The 24,399-nt window shown below is 42.6% G+C and overlaps 1 protein-coding gene across 12 annotated transcripts in view; it reads right to left on the bottom strand.

The window, feature by feature from the left end:
• tanc2b (tetratricopeptide repeat, ankyrin repeat and coiled-coil containing 2b) overlaps positions 1-24,399 on the bottom strand; it is a 118,545-nt gene that overhangs the window by 7,434 nt on the left and 86,712 nt on the right. For 9 of the 12 annotated variants that reach the window (XM_058621347.1, XM_058621348.1, XM_058621350.1 and 6 more), the window contains 19 exons: positions 23,824-24,072; positions 18,652-18,783; positions 12,639-12,677; positions 11,313-11,594; positions 11,054-11,178; positions 9,160-9,391; positions 8,203-8,372; positions 7,693-7,971; positions 6,773-6,940; positions 5,857-6,017; positions 4,971-5,079; positions 4,693-4,815; positions 4,304-4,540; positions 4,006-4,218; positions 3,359-3,452; positions 2,065-2,198; positions 1,773-1,896; positions 566-741; positions 302-434 (listed from right to left, as the gene is read on the bottom strand). In XM_058621347.1, the coding sequence (XP_058477330.1) occupies positions 302-434; positions 566-741; positions 1,773-1,896; positions 2,065-2,198; positions 3,359-3,452; positions 4,006-4,218; positions 4,304-4,540; positions 4,693-4,815; positions 4,971-5,079; positions 5,857-6,017; positions 6,773-6,940; positions 7,693-7,971; positions 8,203-8,372; positions 9,160-9,391; positions 11,054-11,178; positions 11,313-11,594; positions 12,639-12,677; positions 18,652-18,783; positions 23,824-24,072 (3,180 nt within the window). The remainder of the gene's footprint in view (positions 1-301; positions 435-565; positions 742-1,772; positions 1,897-2,064; positions 2,199-3,358; positions 3,453-4,005; positions 4,219-4,303; positions 4,541-4,692; positions 4,816-4,970; positions 5,080-5,856; positions 6,018-6,772; positions 6,941-7,692; positions 7,972-8,202; positions 8,373-9,159; positions 9,392-11,053; positions 11,179-11,312; positions 11,595-12,638; positions 12,678-18,651; positions 18,784-23,823; positions 24,073-24,399) is intronic. The other 3 variants (XM_058621351.1, XM_058621352.1, XM_058621359.1) reach the window with 1 other exon arrangement.

Below are 24,399 nucleotides of genomic sequence, written 5' to 3'. Positions count from 1 at the left end.
GGAGACATAATCCTGAATCCATGGCTTAGTGCAGTAAAATGCCACAGTGCTCTATAATAACCAGCAGGAAGAGTGTAATAAAAAGTGTCTTCCACTCTGCAATATAGTAATCTCTCATGCAGCTCATGCTTTAACTCCAGTGCATGGTCTTTTTAGCCAAAATACAATCGCAAATTGGGTCTCATTTCTTGGCAGGCAAATGACCTTTCATTATGGTGCTTCAGAACAACAAGGCCATTATTCAGAGCGGTCCTTTGTGTTTGTCGAGGGTAGGCTCTTTAGTCTGTCAACCTGCTCTTACCTATCTTGGCTCCCTTCTTGAGTAAGGCGACCACCACCGACGTGTTTCTGCAGCCCACCGCTCTGTCGAGAGGACGCATGCCGCTGTAGTCTACATGCTCTATCATGGCCCCGTGGTCAACCAAGAACTGGACCTGAAAGGACAAAGAAAACATAAGCATATGTGTCACCATAAGATGTAAATACACTTAATGTTACTAAGAAACACATTCTATTTGGATCCTTTTGGATCAACTTTTTTGCCCCTGTGCCACCAGGCACCTACCACTTCAGAATCGCCATAGAAAGCCGCCAGGTCGAGGGGTGTGCGTCCGTTCTTGTCCGCGTGGTCGGTGGCAGCTCCGCTCTCTACCAGGTAGCGAACCACGGGTAAATGGCCTTTGAGACAGGCCCAGCTCAGAGCGGTCAGACCTTCCTTATCCATCAGAGACAGAGAGGCTCCTGTGGAAAGAAGCTGCCACAGTGAATCCCTGTTCTCCTCTCCTCTTCATGTCAGAAAGTGGCGAGGATTGTAACTAAACCAGCTCTGTGAGTCGAGTGTGGTATGTTGCTGAACTACAACCAAAAAGGTGAAAATGTCGCACACAAAATGTCTGCGCAGGAAAATTCAGCTGCTTTGGTTCCCACCTAAATGAGTTGGTCAGTATGTGTGAGTGTGTGTTCAGATCTGGATCCACACACACGATTTGGGTTGGACCAAAGCAGGCGAACGTCACTTCTCTTCATGTTTGTTAAACAGGACGTTTGATACCAGTGTGTTTACATTTATATTCTTTGGTCCTCACTAAAACATATTGTTCAATATGTGGGAAAGTGTGTGTGGATACATTCATTGAAACCTAATTTTTAATCACTTTTTTAATCATTCCAATTTGGCATGGTGGTTAGTAACACATTTTCCTGTGGGGTGACAAAGTCAGAAGTTAATATCACTTCACAGGGATATTAATTATTTATTTATTTTATTATATTATATTATTATATTTTATATTATTTATTTTCATTTATTATTATTGGATTTTGGGATTTTGGATTATTGGATTTGTGTCTTTCTTTTCACTAATTTGTAATTATTGCAAACAGTAATTACCCCTCTGTGGTCACAGTGTGCTTTGTTGTGTATGAGACTGATGGGTTCATACAGTACTCTGGAAAAGCTGTAGGGCACCACTAGCTTTGTTGTTTTGATGTCTGTCACATTCTGTGATCTGTGGTATTTGCATTGGAATGATGTGACTGAAAGTTACTCAGTTAAAATCATATGTACAACATGTGTATTTAACGCTCTAGCATGTCATAAATAAACCTGGTGTAATAGATCTTTATTTATATTTGTCAGCCATTGTTAACCATTTTCTGGTTGTGTTCCAATAAGGTGATAGATAAATAATTCCACTGTATGGTTATTTTAGCATTGCTGGTTTTAGTTTTCTATGAAAATGAAACAACATATTGGGGACATGATGAGTTACCTTGAGCCAGTAAAAACTCCACCGTTCCCAGGTGTCCCTCTGAGGCAGCCATCATCAGTGGGGTTCGACCCTGCTTGTCAGCTAAGTTGACATCTGCCCCGTGTGTGAGGAGGAGGTCTACGATCTATGAAAGGAAACGTCAACAATCAATTTTATCCAATGAAAATGTAATGTTTGGGAAGCATAGAGGCTCCTTTATTGCCTTTTCGGATAAGCAAAGTTAAATCTTGGTGATCTTTTTCAAAGCATGCTGTCCAACTTTAAGGAAAGAGAGATCAGACAGACAACTAACCTGCCAGTGTCCCTGTCGAACGGCACTGAACAGCGGGACAATGCCACGTCTGTTGGACTGGGCCACTGCTGCACCCTGCTCCAGTAACAGACGACACACCTCCAGCTTCCCCCGACCAGAGGCTGCAGTCAGAGCTGGGAGCACACACAAACACACCAACACACAAGCATGTAAGTAGGGTCTCTACTGTTGTTTTTTTTAGCTACTTGTCAGCAGCGGAAATAATATATACATATTTACATATCATCATTAAGTGCCAGCACTCAGGACGGCAATTATTTGGAGTAGGGTTTGTGTCAGCTGAATGAATGCAGTAGCAACACTAACTATTCTCTTTCTTTTTTTTTTTCTCTGAGTGAAATATCTGGCTCTTCAGCAGTTAAATGCTCCACTATGTTCACTAACTAATCACCTGCTGTGTCAGCTGTTAGGTAAAGAGCAGGTTGTAAAGCGTTCTTCTCGGAAAAATGCTGCTTGCTGGGGCCAAAAACATGATGCCAGTGAAAGCAGGAAGAGTGATCCAAATAAGATACACAAGACAACCAGACAGTTAGTGGAATTAGATTATAAAGCTCTGCAAAGAAAATCAGAGCTGCAGATGCAGGTTGTTCAACACTATGATCAACCCAGTGCACAGTGCATTATAAGAATATGAATTATTTGATTATTATTATTATTATTATTATTTGGTTTGAATAAAGTTATACTCTACAGGGGGCGAGAAGAGAAGAGAAACTTGAGATTTTCTAAGAGCATAAACAACAGAATGAGTCCCCCCCTCTCCAAATGACAGTGAGAAGCAGTCGTTCTAATACTCCCGGAATAATGCTCTCAATGAGGTTTCATGGCTTGAGGTTAAAACAATACATTATGTTTCTCAACACCCTGCCACAGTGCAATCAGACGAGTCATTTCTAAGCACCCCAGAGCACAGTCATCCATCCCTCTCTTCCTCTCCCCTGCCCCTCCCCTGTGTGCGAGCCCAACCCTGTCTCTGCTCCAATGACACCACCGCACTGCCATCAGCATCTGACGCAGCAAGCAGCACAAGCAGCAGACACACACACACACAAGAACAATCTCACACAACCGCACTGCAGCGCTCTGCCTCGCAGTGCCACACAGAGTAACCTTACCACAAAACATTTCACAGACAGGCTTAAAAATGTCTCTTACAGTACATTTACCCAACAATTCCACAACTACACAAACCATTAGGCGTACACATGTCATCTGTCAGTATTGATTTCGGCATTTTATCAGTGTATTGTCTGGCTGTAGCAGGTGTTCCTACCTGTCTCCCCCCACAGGGTGTCAAAGTTATTGATTTGAGCCCTCTCTACCTCCTCTTCATCTTTCTCAGGCAGGTCCAGCAGGTAGGACACGATCTGATAGGGGAAAAAAAGATTCAATATGACAAAGATTAACCAACAGAGGATCACACATTTTACTACACACATTCAATTTGATACAAATAAATATTAGAAACTTTCATTTAATCTAATTAAAACCGCTTTATTTTAGAAGAACCTCAATCAACATTAGCAAACACAATGACTCTCACACCGTGGGTTATTCAATGAGTGAAAACTGAAATTATCATTATCAAATCTCCTCACACTAGCACACACTAGCTTCTTTTAATTAACCTCTAATAGCTTTGTAGGGTCCTCATTTGTGGTGGTAAAATGCAAAATACTGCAAAGGTGCCAGCAAAGACACGGAAGGAGAAGTAACCATTGCTGCACTTAAAACAGATCAGACTAATATTTGGCAGCTGTTCTTTAATCTTAGAAATGACTATGCTGAACTCAACTGAGAAATAATTAAGTAAATGTACTTATTTTACTGCATTTCTGCCTATTTTAATTTATTAAGGGTTAAACTTGGCCGTAGCAGCAGTAGTAGTGAGACATGAGGACAATAAAACTCATTGTATACCTCTGTGTATCCCATACTGGCTGCAGCGATGAGAGCCTGCTGGACTGCGTGGCTCTTGGTGAAAGCCGCCTGTTGTTGTGTCTGTGGTGACTGCTGTTGCTCCTGTGGTGCCATGCACCAGTCACACTGGATCAGGAACTTCACCACTTCCATATGGCCCCTCAGTGCCGCATGGACCAAAGCGCACTGGCCATTCTTATCCAGGTGGTCTACCTGTTTACAGGACGTGGATTTCATTAGAGACGGGGAACGAGCGCAGGAAGCTGGACGGCTGGAAAGAATCCGTCCGATTCCATACCTTTGCTCTCCTGCGGCAAAGCGCAGTGACGATGGCCATGTGTCCCCCGGCGGCAGCGTAACCCAGCGGCGTGAGGCCGCTTTCAGACGGGGCGTCGACGGAGGCGCCGAACTCGAGCAGCAGAGCCACCATGTCCATGTAGCCCAGGTGTGAGTGGACACATAGGACGGGGGCATTGTTCAGCACCTCTGTTCGGTAGTTCACATTGGCACCGCCCATCATCAGTAACCGACTCACCTGGACACATACACATAATAATAAATAATTTAAAAATCTATATTGAAATTCTGTCTAAGTCCAGAGAGCGGCAGCCTCCTGTGAAGGACATTTCCAGTGCTACTGAAATATTCTTCAAGTATGACTCCCCTCTGCCATGCTGGAGCCTGTACCTTGATGTTGGGAGTGTAGAGGTTTCGGAGTGAAGAAAGTGCAGCTGAAAGGCCCTCTGTGCTGTATGAGACCCACAGACCTTGCAAGATGGATGAGGAAACCCCAACTTTCTTGCTGAGACCCTTGAACAGAGAGATAAACATTCAGTGCCAAAGGACCTCTGTATGTGTGAGAGAGTATTTTACACTGCAGATGTAGGCGGAGACACATACAGCATGAACGAACGAGGTATTGCCTCTCAAAGGAGGAATTTGCCTCGTCTAGTGTGTGATGATACCTTAAAGATATGTGCTTTGAGGATGTGATGGCCCAGTTCAATAGTCTGCTGTCTATTCAGCTTGTTCTCCTGCCGAGAAAACCAGAAGGCCAGTAGGGTGTGACCGCTCCTGCAGAGACGACAGGCACAGAATCTTTCAGCACTTGAGACATGAGGTCATGATGCTGCATGGCTTTCAACTGAATCCATTCATGACACAAGAAATCAGGTTAATTCCTCTTCCAGATAAACACGACGTAGCTGCGACTAACAGAGAAAATTGTATTTATACATGACTGATTAACTGCACAGTTAGATTGTTTCCTCATAAGAAAATCTCTGCATGTTACAGAGTGAACTACTAACAGCCTGTAGATCCATTAATCATCCCATCTTCTGGCACAACTAATCAACAGTAATTTAGAACTATGATTAGATAAAAGTCAAAGTAATTTGTGTTATTAATCAGAATCAAAAAAACTTTTTTAAATCAGCTGAGATACATACAGAATTAACATAAACTGAACAACCTTTAAGATAAGAGTCATCAGGAGACAGATCATTGGGTGCTATCATAGTTACCTGACGTCAAAGTATTTCCCCCACAATACTCAAAATATCACAAGCTACCACGTCACTGCCATCTTTGTTTGGAAACAAAATGACTACAGACAGATGAACGGACGTGCGGACAGAAATTAGGAAAACTAAATGCTGAAGGGGAGAATCATTTAATAATGTTCAGTTCTTTCACTTTTAATGGCCTCTCTCTGCTTTCTCTCACCACAGTGTATTTCTTACAGAAACTCTAGAAGCAAAATGACCCTAATTCAGCAGTGTCTTTATCCCCCACTTACGAACACTTCTATCATCACAGAGAAAACATATAAATCCTGCCTGTCCTTACCTGGGATCACAGAGAAACTTTGTCTTCTCTCCTTCTTCTCTCCAGATGAGCCACTCCCTGAAGGAGGGGTGGACAAACATCCTGGTGCCATCCCTCCTCTTCACCAGGAAGACTGACAGGTTGTCTACACGTTGCTGGAAATCCTCCCAGTCCAGCGTGCCCTGCAGCCACAGACGTCGTCTCAGTGAAACACTTTTATCACTTCCGAACATACTGACACAGTCCTCGGAAGTGTAGATAAGTAGGCAAATAGAGTTGCTTGACTTTGCCTGCTATCTACACTCCAGAGGACATGATGACGTGGAGGAATGAGAACCTTGAGTGTTTAAGTCAAGAGAGCGTTGGAACATGCTAATATTAGCTGTGCTTTTTTTGTCATGGAAACAAGATATCTATCTGATTGACTTCAACAGACTTTAAAAACCCTTAATTTAAAGCAATAACCTTTAAATGTACCAAAGTCTTTTTATATTACATTAACCCTTAGTGCTCATGCACCGTTGGTAATAACTCCTTATATGGACATTTGTGATAATTGTGCAGAAGTCACAAAATAGACCGTTTTTGTCTTATTTTTGTGTCAACTGTGAATTATTTCCAAATTTTTTCCAAATTTGTGTAGTTGGTGAAAATGAAAAAGGAAAATTTCATCAGATTGCCTATACAGGTTGTGCTGACAACAATATAAGACACTCTATATTGCACATTCTTATAGCCTCTACATTTTAAAATAGTAATGGAAAAAGTAGCCTTAACACTCTAAGGACGAGTTCTAAGGATTAAAGAGCCTCAAACATCATTACCTCTGTTAAGACACCAGCATGATACAGAACTTTAAAACAGAGCTGCTGAAAAGTTAAAACGAGCAAGTGAAATTTAAACATAAAATGTAGATAATTCATGTACTGTGACTAACCTCAAGTGAACCAGAGTTGATGGCCTGATATATCTGCTCATCAGTCAGCGGATGAAGCGAGGCCACGGCCACGTTGAGCAGAGGCAGCGCCCGCTCGAACGACGACTGCGTGGGGAAGCGCATGTTGCACTGTAGCAGGTAAACCTCCGCGAGGTTGACTGGAACCACCTGTGGGAAGACCAAGACAACCTGAGTCACAATGCTGATTTCATCAGGATCACCGCAACGGAGCATAAATAATGCACTGTGTTTGTGAAGCACGTCTTCAACGATTCCACATGGTTTTTCCTCAGGAGAAGAGAAAGTGAATTTATTAGTTGTCATTCTTTTATGGAGCCTGGAAGCACTCCTGAATACATGAAATTAAATGAATCTTGGGCTGCAAAATACACTTTTTTTATATAGTGAAATACATACTAATGCAATTCAACAGCCTTATTTATCAAAAAGGTGTTTGAATCTGAATCCAAAACACAGATTTTATGACTCCCATATTGCCTGAGCAAACTATGAGCAATAAGATTATAGTTTGTATCAGACGATATCACCTCGATCTCTTCTCCATATGAATCCAGTTAAGTTCTACTGTGGGCAACAAGTTGTGCCGTTTTTAGGCTTTTTTTAGCTATTAAAATGTGCTGCTTAAGCTATTAATAAGTTTTTATAAGACCTATTGACTTAACAACAAGGTCATGATGAACCACGTACACTCCGTGTAAATGTCAAATCAACTATTTACAAAGATGATTTATGTTATTTATGGTGGTTATCACACTAAGAAATGTGCAAGTGTTTATGTGCAGACCTGCCAGACCACTGTTATTTACATTCAAAATGATCAGCGGAAAAAAACTTAATTATGGAGTTGTAACAATGTTAAACTGGATCAGTTTAAGCCAAACTCAGCAGCAAAGACAAACCTTATAGCTGGAGCTTTTGAGGACAAGGTAGCCCTTCTCGATGAGGTCGAAGGTGAGTTTGAGGTACAGATAGGAGCCCTGACTCAGGGCCTTGAGGTGGGCGCTGAGCTTGCCGAAGGTGGTGTTGTCCATCTTGCCGTTGAGCGAGATGTTGTTCTGGATCTCTGGGCTGCTGTGGATGCGGTGCAGGATGTATCCCTGCAGGTCCTGGTCTATGGCATCGTTTTCCTCAAGGCTGTCCAGGGAGATGCGGTGGAATGGCAGTGCATTGGTGATCTCCTGAAGAGTCACAAACATTTTAGTCAGGCACTTCTTTTTTTTGTGGATTATAGATGTAGATATCTTGACGATAACGTGAGTAAATCCAACAACATGCTGTACATAAGTGATGTATTGAAGGATAAAGCAAAACACACCCCAAAACACCTTATCATCACCATTGCATTCATACGTTATCACTACAGTCTCCAATCTCTCTCCTATAATCCTAACCTCTAATCCATCCTGTACCTGTAATGTGGTTCTCACTGTGACCACCAGTTTGAGCCAGTGAGGGAACTTATTGATGGTTTTGGAGAGGAAGGACACAATGGTGTCTCCGTAGTCTGGCTTGTGGAACTCTGCCTCGTTCAGTCCGTCAATGAGGATGATGAGATCCTCGTCCGAGCTGATCTTCCTCTCTGAGGAAACGAAATGAAAACAGACAGACGTTTAGGCAATAAATGATGGAGTGTCATGAAAAAGAGCATTAAGAATCTCGAGGTTCTTTTTTCAGATTTAAATATATTTTCGAAAATGAATCAGTCAAGATTTTGTTCCCATCTCTGTTTCAAAGGAAAGCTTGCCAAGTGTCTTTCTCCTGGCCGAGCAAATAGTTATTACATATGTTTTCCTTCTTTCCTTAAGATTACAATCTAATTGATAATTTAATCAAATGACATGAATATTAGGTTACTGACAAGTTCATTATTCACCGATCACCGATTTATGGATAAAATGACATCAGTGTGTCATGTTCACTGTGGACCTGTCCTCCTCTTGGTCTGAACAGTGAGAGAGAGAAAGTCTAACTACACTCCACTCACGTAACATTCCAGCTGCTGTGAGCCAGTGGGGGACCATAGTTACACACTCGAGTCCCAAAATGAATGCAGAGCCGGAAATCTAACTCACTGAGCCATGGCAGTGTGAGGAGAAGAAGATTTCACACTGCTTGAGCACACACGGTAAACACACATGCACGCACATACACAAACACATGTACTTGAAGTATTTGCGGAGTGGAAAACTTTGGCCTGTGACAAATATTAGAATGTATTGCTTCATTATAACAGATGCATTAACCCTGAAATAATCCTGTGGTTGTCAAGATAAACACATCATGACAGACACTTTAATGATGATGTATGTCAATGATCAGTTAGATTCATTGTCTTGTACTGTTGTGAACCTGAACAGGTATCTAACCTTTGTAAAGTGCATCCAGTGGCTCTAAGACTCCCCTCCTGAAGGAGGCCAGTGGGTCCTGCACGCAGGAGCGCAGACTCAGGATGCTCTGCAGGTGTGGCTCCCTCAGCAGCTGCTCTCTGTACGCGACGAGGTGTGGCGAGCGGCACAGCAGAGCGGCCACATTGTGCACAAACTCTGGCACCAAGCAGGTGTAGGCGTTGTCGGCCTGGCAGTAGTGATACGCCACCACCTGGGGGCGACAGAGAGTTATGGAGAAGGTTAAAGCCAGGTCAGTTACAGAAAATGTAAAGTTTCCATTCCCTCCTGGTAATCCTAACCATGACTAAGCGTAAACTGATTCAAGATCAGTGTCAAGGAGTGGGGGAGTCAGGTGACACAGTTTTAAAACAACATTTTTTTTTTTTTTTGTCCAGGGCTCTGCTGCTTCAAAGCCGTTTTCTACAACTCATTTGGGATTGAGTCGGCTTCATGGTGGATGATTGCAGTATAATGAAACATAATACCTCTTGTTTCGCTGTACGGTTTTAGCCATTAATAATTCATGGCTTCCGGCTGCCAAGAGAGGTTCGGGGTTAGCTCATGCATGCTCATGTGTGAGATGAGTGTGGCACGAAGGAGTCAAGTGTTAAACTGTGTCATTTCACAGCTATGTACTGTACTTGAAACGTGTTAAAATGAATGATTCAGTAAATGAATGGAAAATCATCTTAGAAAGTACATGGAGCAACATAAGTGAATAGCAGAGGGCAAGTGGATCATGTGAGAGGTTAGCCGACTAAACAATGGCAGCAGGTGAGACCAAACGCTCCCAGTGACTGAGAGATCACATAGATTTTTCAGAGGCAGTGGCAGCGATCAGAGGGCAGTGAGAAAAAATGGGGGGGGGGGGGAGACAGACTAATCAAAATGAAATGCTAATTTTTGGTCACTATGGAATAAAGGGCTTTAAAACAAAAGGAGTGAAAAAGGTAGTGAGCTCAATTATTAATGCACAGAGTTAACAAGATCTAATAGCTTGGCTGGGAAATGGCTTTCTGCAAGTATAAATATTTCATAAGGCTCCCTGGCAAAGTTGTTTTTTCTTTTTTAAACACATCTGCATAATACATCAGGCTGGGAGTGGGGATGCAGATGGCTAAGCTGCAGGGGAGAGAGGCGGCGGTGCAACAGTAGACAGAAAGGAGAGTGGGCAAAGGAGCAAGCAAGTTTCACACATAATGTAGAAAATACCAATATTCAGCACAATTTCAGCTGCATGAAAATATTAGGTTGAGCTACCAAGTAAAAAAATAAAAATAAAAAAATAAAAAATCTGTGGGAGACAATGATAGTTTGCATGTGGTGAAAAATATTGGATTTCTTTTGAAAACTGTGATGTTGTTCCTGACAGAACTTGAGTCATGCTTGTGCTCGTACCATGGAGAGGCATTTTCAAAAGGGAGTGATATTGGTTGTTCAACCCACAATATAGTCAATAACCGACAAAAGAAATCAGAAAGGAAACGCCAACTTAGATTATCTTGCAAGGCTTGGAAATTTCACACTGAATCACACATTTAGTATTGCAATAAAATCAGAACATATATATTTCATTTCCTCAAATGGAAGTGTGGGGAGGCAAGGGGTTTTGGATTGTGCACTTATGTTCCTCGTAAAACACGGTAATCAAATGAGAAATTTCATATTAAAAATCACCAGAAGCGCCCCTATTTTTGGAATATATGGCTGCAACTTTTGAATAATTCACATTTGTAAATGGGAGGAGAAGAACTAGTACTTAGAGACTAATGTTCTACTTACATTATTTTGGAAATCTAATGGCCGTTTTGTCTGTAAATTTAGACTTTTACATGTGAGTGTGTCTATGTGTGAAGTATATAAATGATGGTACCTGAGACGCCAGCCTCCTCATGGATTCTTCCTGACGTCGCCTCATCTCCGGGGTCCCTGGACAGCTGCCTCCTCCCAGGGTGCCATGCGTGGGCTGGGGCTGGGTGAGAGGGAGCCCCTCACCATCTGGACACAAGAAGACATTCCTTCTAAATACACAAACGATGATGTCCACCATGTCCAACTTAACGGGACATAATCCACGTCTGTGTTCAGCCTTCTTGAACACAGCTACATATGTAACAAGGACGGTTGCCTACGTTTGGGCGAGGCCTGTGGGCTGTCGGAGGCGATCTGTCTCATGCGTGTGCCGTGGCAGCTGAGAGCCACCAGGCGCGAGATGATCGCCGTCTTGCCGAAGCCGATGTTGCCGACCACTACCACGCCGCGGTTGGTGCTGACGTTGGGGCTGTTGAGGTGGGCGTCGATCTCCTGGAAGAGCCACTCACGGCCCGTGAAGACAGAGTCCATGGTGATGCTGGGCACCTCGAACAGCAGAGGTTTGAGGGCAATGTCTTGAGGCCGATAAGGAGCAAAACGTACTGCAGGTTCAAGGGAATAGAAAAACTGGTCGTTAGCTTTACAGCTTTAAGCCACATGTATGTACCTTTCATTTAATAATTAACATGAATATTGTGTAGTTAGTCTCCCCATGGACACTCAGACAAGATGAGGTAACATATATAAAATGCTGTTTATGAAAATGTGTCAACACCCACACATCGATGCATAAATATCAACAACTTAATTCCTTTTCTCACACATAATTAATATTTGCAGTTTAAAAAAAAAATGATACTGGATAAGTCAGTAGTGATTTTGATCTTGAATCTTGATTTTAGGTTTAACAATATCTCAGTCTAATCTAACCACATTTATTGAAAGCACACACAAAAGCATATAACCAAGTACATTTGAAAGTAAACTGTACCTGTAAACTAAGGATTAAGTAGGATGTGTTGGTGAAAAAAGAAAATGTATCTTAAATTCAAAGTCTTCTGGTAAATATGTTTCATGTTGTTAACTTTAAATCTCTCTCCACGTTGATTTATATCATATATTCTACAGTAAAAATGTCTCTGTTTTGCACTGCTAAAAAAGAAAAATAGACAGCAACTCATTTATCTACTGATGTCTGCTGATTTTAGCCACCAGGGGGAGTCATTAAAATTAAGTCTTCCAGAGGTTTGGGCATCTTTTCAGCAGAACATATTGAACATTAAAGACTAATGAGGGTAAAATGAGCGTGGTGTGAACTTCTGAAGCTGTATGATAGAGTTAGTGTAAAATTTAGTCTGCTGCCTCTGAGTGTCGTCTCCTGGGCCTCGTCCTTTAAACTGATTTGAGCTGTGAGAATAAAGACATGCTCTCTTTCTTTCTGGTTTGTCATTTCTTTAGGTGATGTTTTAGTCTACGGACATTATGCCAGAATTATGTGAATTGCACATAAAAAATACAAATAAAAATAAAACACCACAAAACTTGGCTGTAAAGGTGAACAGACGGCTGTGACTTGTAAAGTGCTATCCAGCAAGCAGGGCAACTGAGCGGAACTGATGCAACAGATGAAAGTCAAAGTAACTTACGTGACTGGGATTGCCAGGCATGGGTGTTATTTGCAGAAGCTGAGACAAACGGCAAGCAAAAGAAGACAGAGGGAAAGGAAAGAGAGGATGAAAGCAGAAACGGAGCAAGAAGAGAAGGGAGGAAGGAAGAAAAGGCAGTGAGCACAGGGATGGAAACTGGAAGCAGTGTGCAGTGTGTCACAGCACACAACAAGGTGTAGCTCAATGAAAATACAGGAGGATGCAGCAGTGGCATCAGCACATTGTGGATTGTGAGGTCAGTAATCTCGGGAACTACCAGGCTGGGTGTGTCGGTTACTAATAGAAATCCTTTTGTTGACATGGATTGTATTCCTCTGCATACAGTATGTGTGGCACAGGTTGGGTAATGTTTGCACTTTTGGGGAGAATCTGATTGGTTCCACTGCAACGGCAACATCATGAAATGAATCCAGCAGCAAAAGCAATTCACACTCGGTATGTAAAAACACATTTACAGAAATATTCAACAAACAATTGTCAAATGAGTTCACACAATGCTGATCAAGCCCATCAGCTCCACATGACTCTGTATTTCTTAGTATAATGGTGTTTTGATCTTTTGAAGTTCCTGTAAAACACATCAGAACTTAATTCTACTGCTAGAAAAAAAAACACCTCTGCTCTGCTGCTGTATACACACAAACACTCCCTCAGTCACGTCTGATAGTATTGCTTGGCAGAGCCCATTTTCAGATGAAGGACGCAGCATAAACAGAATTGTACATAGTTTCTGTTCACAAAGACCAAACAAAGGCAGAATAATAACATCGACGACGACACAAATCACCTAAATGTGATGCACTGCAGCTTTAAGTTGATTACATGAAGTACTCCACCTGAGTGGGAGACAAATTTGGACTGATTACAAAAGTCTTCAAACAAAACAAGACCAACACACGTCATCGCTGTCCTTTTGGTTTCTTCACCCGGTTTAAATGTAATCTGATTCTATGCAGTCTGCAGTAAGTAAAAGCTGCTGGTCAGATTATCACTGGTGCTGTAGCTCATTTCACACTCTGCAGCATACTAGAAATAAGCCCACTGTGTGAGTCAGCGCTCTATGTATGATATGATGGTGTGAACGTGCTGAATTCCTATGTGTCGGCAGAATTTCCTCCACTGTCCTCAGGTACAGCACAGCAAAATATAACAGGGGGCAGGGAGGGACTGAGTGTTGCATTAGAGCTGCATGTCTGCGGTAAATGACTCCAGTGTGCTGATTTAGAGCCCGGTAACTGAACATAATGAGCTGGTATTGCTTTTAATGTTTTCTTTTCCCACACATCACCCACAAAGTGCTGCTGCAAGCATGCTTCCTATCCTATCCAGCTAATTATAATCTCAGAATGAAAAGAAACGTGATGATGATGCTCAGGAAAATATAACACAACGCTTACTTTCAATCAGCAAAAAGTCGCTGATACACCTGAAAGTGGGTGAAAAGCTGTTCTCTGTTCACATTGAGCACAAAGCCAGCATTCTGCAATCTGCTGCACTGAGCTCTGTGCCAGCTGCAGCCCGATGTAATAAAGGACATTTCATCCATATTCCCCTGTCAGATTATTTTAGTGCTAAATCAACAAGCACACATACATAAAAAACAATCAGAGAGGGACTTTCTATTGTGTCTCTTATTCACCAACTGATGTAATATTCCTCTGGATTTGTGTCATGCTGTGAAAGCATTCACCTGATGCAACTCTGGTGACGGGAAACGCAAAAACTACCTATCCCTGCCATTCATTAAAATACCATAAGACCATGGAAGTAAGAGGCTTAATACCCAAAGCCTCTCAGTTTTAAGTGCCACTAACTCAATTATCTTGTGGGTGACTGGATGCCAAACACGCCTGGAAAGCTCCGTCCATCCTGTCGGAATTACTAAACACAGCCTTGGCCTATCGGGCACCATCCTCCAAATGACAGAAATGATTACACCTCCTGCGCGTCAAGTCGTGCAGCAACCACTGCTCCACTGTGTCAGGTATTTCAGGAAAACATGGCAGCCATGTTGTGAACGGGGGCCGAGGGAGTTGTTTCCAGCATGGTGGAAGCAGATTTGTGTGTGTGAAGGACGGATGGATGGCAGTTGCTCGTAATCCTGCCCATAACACTCCCCCTAAGGCAAAGTTGAGCAAGGTATCACTCCCTCCTCCTCCTCCTCCTCTACTACCAGCCCTCCATGGCCAGACGAAGCAAGAGCCTCAGACGTTTTAATTATTCACCAGGTGAGGATGACTCATGGTGGCTGAACAGGCTTTGAGAAGGAGAAAAAGAAGAGGAGGAGGAAGATGATATGTGGAGGAGGAGGAGAGCAGAGGAGGATGGGAAGTGGAGTACAGGGAGGAAAAGCAGATTAAAATGATCAGTGCGTTTTTGTGTGAAGGGTCCAGGGAGTGTGGCGACAGGTGATCTTAGTGTCAGGAGACACAGACTTTCTAAGGGCTAATGTGGGAGTATTTGGGTGTGTGTGTGTGTGTCTGTCGAAAACATTTGTGTTTTTTTTGCTGTCGGTTGTCTGGTTTTTCATGCACAAAGTTAAAATCCCAGACATTTCACCTAATGCCGCCTGGATGAAGAGCTTCAGCGGGAATATGCAGCAGCATTGGGATCCTACCTCATTGGTCTTAAACAATAAAATCTTATATAATCTGCACAGTAGCCTTAGAGCAAAACTAATAAAAGTTAATATGCCCGTGACTAATGCATTTGATCATAAAACATACTCTAATCTTCCATGTGCCTGCAGAGTTTCATTGAACATATTTCCTTGTTGTCATTTACTGATTTACTGTAAGTATGACGGCCAAACAACAACATGTCAATATAGAATAGAATAAAGGCTATTCTATTCTATTCTATTCAAACAACAACATGTCAATATGATTAGATAAACCCAAAGAGCTACATGTTATATCTCAAAGTCTGTATTGTTAGATGAAAAATAATTAAGATGAAGTCACTAGAATCAAGACCAGAGAAGAGAATGGTAGACAGAGACTTAGGTTACCAACTGAAACTTGACAGTGTTGTTTTGTCGTAAACATGCTTGTGCAAAGTCATGAGTTTTAGACAGTTATCTCTCTCTCCATTGACTGAGACAGCAATAGGACTTTCCTTTGTTTGTATTTGCTATAAATACAGGTTTACTACGAACAGACCTGTGAATTTAAATCATGTAGACCAGCGAAGTCTGTTGAGAGGTTTGTATTTGCACCATATGGCCGGTGTTATTCCGTATTCCATGTTGTTTATCTGTTCTTCTTATGACGAGAAAAGATCTCGCTACACGAGTAAGTAGACTATTTTTAGCTGCGGATTGACACAGAAATGGTCCTAGAGTGAGGATCTACTACACTATATCAGGCTTCAAAGAACATTATTCACAATATAGTAGTTGTTAGATGTGTTGTGTTTGTGGTCGGAACATGTATTATACATTTACATATCAGTAACCTGTGTCCTGTGAATGTCCAATAACTTAAACCTCTAGAAAAACGTGCTGTGCATGTTTCCGGCCAATCAAGTAGTGCATATATATATATTTGACTTTCTAATAGCCGAGAGCTCCAACAATCCTCTAACGCAAAGGCTTGTTTAGTGTACGTGAGCAGAGAGGGAGCAGGTGAGGGAGGGAAGGGACAGAGCGAGTGACAAAGACAAAGAGAGGCAGAGTAGAGATAAACGAAGGAGAAAATGTGTGTGCAGGGCACAGTTATGTGAGAGAGAGTTTGTGGTGAATATATAAGGTGGGTGGTAAATCTTAGAGGTAGGCAGGCGGGAGCACAAGAAGGTCTATTACAGTCTGACTCACCCTCCTCAAAACAGCAGCACAGCTTGGGCCCCCGATGGTCGACATTAAAAGAAAAGCTTTGACAGAAACCGACCAGAGACAGAACTGGTTACCACCTGACCAACACAGAAGCAGCTCCTCTTGTCCATTTGCAAATCTGCATCTAGCAGCCTCTCATAGAAACAACCATCAATCCTTCTTCTGTGATGCACAAATAGTCTTTCTGCAGAGGCGTGTGGCTAATATTAACTTAAAAAATGCAATAAATGCTTGAAATAAAAAAAAGCAGGTAGTGTGATGCTTCATCACATATGCAGTTATTGTGTTCTTTTGGTTTTTTTTAAAGCTACGTGAATCTGCCAGTCAGCTTTTTCTGTATTGTTTGCTCATTTGTTTTTACCTACGTATGATTTAAAATCCTATACAGTGAGTTCCTGCCTGGCAATCAGAAAAATAACATTATGTGATACCTTGTGTGAAACTAGGTGAAAGGATGTAGAATTAAAAGTAATCAATGGTTCATCCTCCTGCATTTATGTGCAGTTAATGATGATCCAGCCATCTGATAAAATGTGGACAAAGGGCCGATAATGAGGGGAGGCTTATTGAATAAAGATTCTGGGGGAGCGTGGATGTGATCAAACTTACAAAATCATGGATTATCCTCCCTGAAGTCAAAGAAAAATGGGACCAAAATGACCTTTATTCGTTAATTTACTACCTATGAGTTTGTGCAGGAAAAAAAAGCCTGTGCTTTAAGTTGTCTCTCTGTCTCATTCCATCTGTCCTGTTGAAAAAGCAAGAGCGCCGCACTAAAGGAGGTACTGACACTGATCCGAGGAGGCAGAGAGCATGCTAGGATGCAGTCGGTCGGCTTGTAAACACACTTGGCTGCCCTTAGAGGACAAATGTTGAAACAAGTGGGTCTGACAGTAACAGTGAAGCTTTGAGGAACTACATTTGCCTACCTTCATCTCTGTTTTTCTGTGTATATCTCTATCTCTTCCTGTACCTTTGTCCTCTGTTCGTCACATTTTGTCTGCAGCTGGCTGCCCTCGAGAAGGGGGGGGGGGCACGTGGTCGCTCAGTCGACTGCACTCTCAGCTAAGTGGGGTCTTAACAGGTGTTTAAAATATACAGGGACGCATATTTGTGTTCGCTTGGATGGCAAAGGGCTGCCATTACGGTGATTTTCACTGGCTAAGTGACAGAGGAAGAAGGGCACGGGGACACATATTGTGACTTGTCGTGACATCAGGCCATTTGGTGAGGAGGCTGAGGAGATTTGCTTGGTCAAGGAGGCCTCTTCTGTGTGCTAGACTGGACCAGAGTGCAGTGAAGCCCACGCTGACAGAATGTTAAGCACCGAGACAAATTTCAGCTAAACGGTGACACAACCTGAAGAAATGCATTCCCTCCCGTCTCTCAAACAGTTTCACACATAAGGACACAACAGCTGTGTCCACCAGCTCGGCAGCATCACTGGTCTGATCAGGAATACTGGTTGTGCAGTAGGAGAAGACATGTGCATGCGAAATGCACCATCAACTGCAAATCAACCATCACCGGCTTTCATTTGAATTTTAAAAGTGTGTTGCTCATCCTGCAGCTTTGCTTTGAAACGCTCAGCTGCTTTGTGATGTCTGTGGGTTAAAAAAAACACAAAACAGAATAGTGTCCTATTTCTCACTTCTGCGCTTTGTTTAACGTGAAGTAAGAGGGAAATCACATGCCAACCTGAAACCAAACAGCACATTTGAAGCTAAAATGAAAGTAAATAATGGCTGATTGCTTAGATGTATGGTGCAATTGTCTATTCACAGGTTAACATTATACGTCTAATGTTTACAGTGCCACATCTAATGTTAAAGGGTAGCTTTTGTTTGCTCATAACTGAATTATTATGTGAAGCCCTGGAGGCCTATATTTTAAAGGTCCACTGTGTAACATTTAGGAGGATTTATTGGCGGAAATCGAATATAATACCCATAGGTATGTTTGTGTAAGTGTGTAACTGCTCTCAAATTAAAAATTGTTTGGTCTTTGTGGTCTTGGAATAAGCCTTGGACAAACCAGTGAATGAGCGGTGGACTCCCCCCCATTTAGTTGTCGCTCATTTTCACACACTGGACCTTTTTGAGACTGTGTTTGATTGTGTGTGTGTTTGCATTTGTGCGCTCTGTCTGTCTTATTGCTCACCTCTCATGTCCTGCCCGCAGCGACCTGGCCCGCAGGTGGTGCTCTGTCTGGGCATACGTAGCGAGGTGCGTAATGGAGTGTGCCTCTGCTCATCCAGGTATGCCAGGTCCTCCAGGTGGGCCGAGCTGGTCGCTGTAGTCGGAGGTGTGCATGAGATAAAGACGGAGGGGAGAAGGAGCAAGCGGTCTCAGTTAAAGACAAAAAGAAAATATGCTACTGTCAACACGCATGTACATTGGAGACATACACGGCAAACAAGCCCAAAAAGAAGGCAGCAGTGAGTCATGTCCGGCCCGAGGCCATTGTTATGCTAACACAGGCCAGTGCTGTCCTAAAATTCCCTCCTCTCAGTGTGTGTCACATGGCAAGGTGGCAGATGCCATCTGACCTCTCTCAGGATTAATTAGCTCAGCAGACAAATCTCTTATTCATGGAGTGAATTCTGTCTGACGCTGGCTGCTCAATGTTCACACCTCGCTGTCTCATCAGGGCCGACGCTCAAAAACCAGTGCATATTAAAGGAGCTTAAGTGTCGCTAATATATGTGAGCAACAGAATACCAAAAATCCGCCATTCTAGTATGAGGCGAAAGTAGTTTAAGGAATTAAACAGTCAAAATACATAGACCAGGGAAAATGAGTGGTCTTCTGGTGGGACCTTAATGGGTGAGAGGTAAGTAGAAGAGAAGGTACCATCATTATCACCTTTAAGATAAGAAATAAGTGCTTTTTAAAGATAGAAAGTGTAAAGTGAAATGTCACCTCAAACACACAGGAAACAAGAAAGTTGGTCTGTGAACTGTGAAAAAATGTCTCTTACTCTCTCCCAAATAAAAACATCATCCTTTAAAAATATGTCTGATCATCTACCCTGCTGGATTAATGTGCCAATACAGTTTTTTTTATTTTGACAAACTTGATTGAGTAAAAATAAACTTAATGCAAGTTGGATTTCATCTTCTCCGAAGGATGAAGGATTTCATCTTCATCCCTAAGGTACAGAGATCCCAACTGAAACTCAAGGAGTTGACAAAAGGAGAGAATAGCAATGCATGTTTGTGCCCAGTAATATCCTCAGTGTGCGTATCTCTCTTCAGTCAGTCCAGGAAATACGGCATAATAATCCCTCCGAATGGCAAGCCCCTGAGTCTACCACCTCTCCCTGGTGTAAAAATCTCCAGAACATCAACACTGCTCCTGTTCTGTCCCTTGGTTCAAAGAGTGTAGTCTGTGTTGTGAGTGAGCATGAGTGGAAGTGTGTGTGTTTTGCTGACCAAGTCACTGCAGCCATTGGACCCACAAAATTTGCCATGAGTTTCCCAAAATGGAGGTAAAATAGCAGCTGAGAATGCTGGAGGCCTTGGCCCTGATGGGAATGATGTGTGTGTGTGTGTGTGTGTGTGTGTGTGTGTGTGTGTGTGTGTGTGTGTGTGTGTGTGTGTGTGAGGGGGTGCTGGTCATTTAACTGGGCTAAAAGTGGAGACAGTGGGGGCATCAATCTGCTGCTAAACCGAGGAGGAGTGACTCGGGGCTAATGGGCTGATAACATTTCTATTTATTCTCTTATCTTCACTTTCAATGTTTGTTTGAATGTGAGCACTCAAATCTGTGCGCTCATCATCTCTATCTGCAATGCAGCAGGCTGCCGGGGTTCACATTCACAGCTCCTGTGTTGATGCACATTGCACACATATAGTGAGAGGGAAATAAAGAGGAAGGAGATGCAGTGTGGAGGTGATGAGAGGAAGTGGACGAGGGGAAAAAAAGAAGCTTTTGTGAGCGGCAGAGTGCTTGGTTACTTGGGGGCCATGACAGACACTTCAGACACTTCCTGATTGACAGAGTGACTGATAGCATGAACAAATGCATGCTCTCTTTCACGCACACACACACCAGCTGGCCCGTTACAGTATAATTTGCAAGTGCTGGTGCTTTACGTTAGGGATGAAGCATACAATACTAAGTATTTTCTGATAATGGTCAAAATCACTGGATTGAATATCAGAAAAATACATTTGATATGAGCACAGGCTGTAAAAATGAACTTCTTTACATGAGCATGTCTTATGTCTTACATGAGCCACTTATTCAGTGGGAAAATAGTGTTTTTGAAATGGTAAATGAATCAGCAAATATGTGTTGTTAACAGGTTGGTAGTTCAAAAGATGTAAAAACTCTTGTCTGAATGATATTGGTAGATATTAGGGATTAGGGTTAGGGTTGTGATATCAGCATTGGAGAAGAAAATCAAGTCACCCCTGCTTTAAACACCTCAGCATTCTCTCCCTCACAAATATAATCTGTGGTCCGAATATTTAAACAATAACATTTGTGCGTGGTACACACCACAGATGGGCGACCAGGAGAAGATGCTCCTTTACATTGAAAAGCCTTTGTTCTGTTGAGCTGCTATCTTCCAATTTAGAGACAATAGTATGGGAATCTCAGTGTCTCTTACGTCCCTTTAGTCTTTATATCAAAAGCAAGGACTCCTTCAATCCCCGAGCAGTTACATAAACTGTTGCACACAGATCCTTAAACATGGCATGATATTTAGACCAGTTGTGATTATTGTGCTGGGCAAGGTGTGGCGATTATAATATTTATAAAGATAATCAGATATATTAGTGCCTCCAGCTCAATTTAACAGAGGTTAATTTAATTTAATTACACTGGGGAAAAAGAATCTATTCTAGTAATGATCTGCAGATCTGTAAAATGTTGTCTCTAGACAGACAGGTTGTACATTTTCTTTTCAATTACACGTTGGCAGCAAAACTCTGACATGACTACCTTAAAATCTGAATAAATAACACTTTTTAAATGTCTAGATACAGGCATTTTTCAAATACTGGTAAATAAGCCCTTTCTCAAGAGACAGTATACAGGTCTGTTAACTTCAAGTTAAACCTTAATTGCACCACATCTGAAAGTGATTCATTTCTCAAACAGCCCTAAATGCGATCTGTATTTATGGCCATAAATCTAACAAACAATGCTCTAAAAAACAAATTAAAACAATCCTGTCTTGACCTGAAAAATGATGATTGGCGCACATGTGGATGTCACTGTGTTCAGATACTAACACCTTGCAAACACCAGATGTTAACATGGGGTTTATTTGGAACATCATCTTAGTCCCAGTCATCTAACACAATCTTCTGAAGTTTAACATGCTAATAAATACTTAGCGGGGGATAGTAGCATTAAGGAAACATCAAAGGCCTCATCTTTTCTTAACCAAATGTTTCCATTAAATGAAACCCTGATAAACGGTAGAGACTCTTCTAGCACCATGAAGGCAGCGAGAGAAAAGAAATACTCTTGGTCTTGGTTATTCCTCCCTCCATATCCATCTTCAGCTCAGCCAACGCACTGCCTTCATTAGGTAATAGAGAAGCCCCCTCCTTCCCTCCTCATTTTCCTCCCCAGTTGCCTTCTGCTCTCGCTCTGTGTCTCTCTCCCTCTCTCTCTGCACACATCAAAGTGAGTCTCTCTGTCACTCTGGGGAATAGAAACAGTTAATGCCTGGGGCTTTGATGTTCCACTGCCGTGCAAGCCCATCCAATCCTCAGCCTGCGCTTTCCTCCCCTCCCTACATCGTCTAACAATTCTTTGTGGAGGAGAGTGAAGAGGGGAAGGGGGGGGGATTATGAAACTCTTTCACTCCTCTTCCACATGTACATATCTCCCTCTACTCACCTCTCTTTTCCTCAAATCTCTTCCCTCAATCTCCCGCTTATTTTTTTTTTTTTTTGCATCATCTGCAGCTTATGGCATGTTTTAAAGTCATCTCCGGCTCAGCCGGTGCACCTTTGAAGGTCTGAGTGTTGAGGGGAGGAGATTAGATCGAGGGTGGATCTCTGAACCCGACAGAGTCACTGCGCCGCCAGACAGCGGTGTCAAACGGGAGAACATGACCAGCATAAAGAGAGGGGGCCATGGCTGCAGCGCGAGGCCTCGTTAAGCGTTTTATATATATATCTGTGCGTGTGTTTGTCTACAGTACATGCAGACACAGTTTTTCTAGTGGGAGTGGGAGAAGTGCATAATAGAGCTCATCGCCTCAAACAGCCTCTGTCTGACGTTGACAACAATAATACAATTAGACCCATTAGGACTGGCTCAGTGTTATGAAACTGACATTTTCCCTGATGTATGTATTGTTACTTTTGGAAGTCCCTTTTTCAGACACACATCAGTTAGACCCCTGTCAGCAGCACGCCAGCTTTTCCTACGTGATACTCTTCCAGCCGCAGTGTGTTCTGCAGAAGCTTTTTTTCCTCCCCCACTGTATTATGGTGCTCTCTGGTTTCACTCCACACCACGCTGAGATTTTAGAGGACTAAATGCCACTGCAGATTTGCAGCTACCCAAAATGTCAACATAATCCCATTACAAGAGCTGTATCCTTGTTTTATTTTAGAATAAAAAAAATACGACAACTAAGCTCCTTTTGAGCTCTGTTTCCGATTTAAGGAAGTTTAAGCTGAATTATCCTAGATTTGCAGGAGAAATGCGATCCCGCAAAATGTGGGATCCCGATCTGTTAATATGAGCAGTTCACAGAGTCGGTGCTTCGCCTAATATACCCGAGGTTGACATCCATTATTTATAATAATATGCGATATCTTAAGGTCAAAAAGTGTAGATGATAACATCTACATTGCTAATGGCCAATTAGAGAAACCGCTGTGAGAGAGATTTTGATGTAGTGACTAGAAACCAGAGAGAACATTAGTTCTTGTGACAGATGAGAGGACGGAAGAAAAATCCAGAAGTGAACATAACTGGCTTATATCAGGCTTATATCGCACACCTTACGGTTTGTGCTCTCCAACATTAAACCCCTGCAATATCTGCCACGCATGAGGTGGGGCTTATTATTCTGCTCTTTCCACTGTCACACATTCAAAGAGCGGGATCACACTTCATCTGGAAAGAAAACAGGCAAGGACGGAAAGCTTGATAGGAGTGAGGAGGGAGCACAAAGGATTCAGAGACAGGGTGTAACAGGACTGAAAGCTAACAGTTCAATCCAATTTAGCCAGAGAAAATGACTTTTTCTTGGCAGAAATGTATCTAATGCATAACTAAAATAACCTTATTTGTGGCCCGCCGGACAAACTGTAGCCTTTCACAGGAGAGGGAGGGGAAAGAGGACGCGACTCACCAGCCACAGAGTTAGGGCGGGGCATGAGGTACAGTGGGATGGAGTGGGCAGAGTGGGAGGACATGCTCTCCAGGTTGCGCTCGGGGATTTTGTTGAGGCTGTAGGTTGAGGCGGTCATGTTTTCATCCACCCTGTACAGGAACGAATCCATGCCTGATTTCTGGGACTGCCACAGTTTGAGGTTCGCTCGCGAGCCTTCGCCATATTTGCCGCCTCGCTCCATGTTTTCGGAATAGCTGGTGAGAGTAGCTGCAACAGAAACAAAGATGGCGTCTTCAGTTTGTCTTCACATGTTTGGATGCCTTTCACACTGCAGTCATTCTCCTCCCTTCTCCTCACCCATGTCATTTTGCTCAGATTTACTATTGTTCCAAATCTGAGGCATGGCGATGTTATGTGTTGCCTCATCGAAACTACAGGCGTTCCAATCAAGTGCCTTAATTCAGTAAGCATTTCATCTCTCCTACAAGAATGCCACAGTTGATATCATCATGATCTTGAATTGTCTGCTACTGGGAGTACACACTGGCTCCTACAGAGTATTACAGGAACTACTGTTTGATTTGAAACCAATCA

The sequence above is a fragment of the Solea solea genome, chromosome 21 (assembly GCF_958295425.1).
Source record: "Solea solea chromosome 21, fSolSol10.1, whole genome shotgun sequence".
NCBI classification, from domain to species: Eukaryota; Metazoa; Chordata; class Actinopteri; order Pleuronectiformes; family Soleidae; genus Solea; species Solea solea.
Note: the sequence above shows the minus strand (reverse complement) of the source record. Positions and strands in the feature narration are given on the sequence as shown.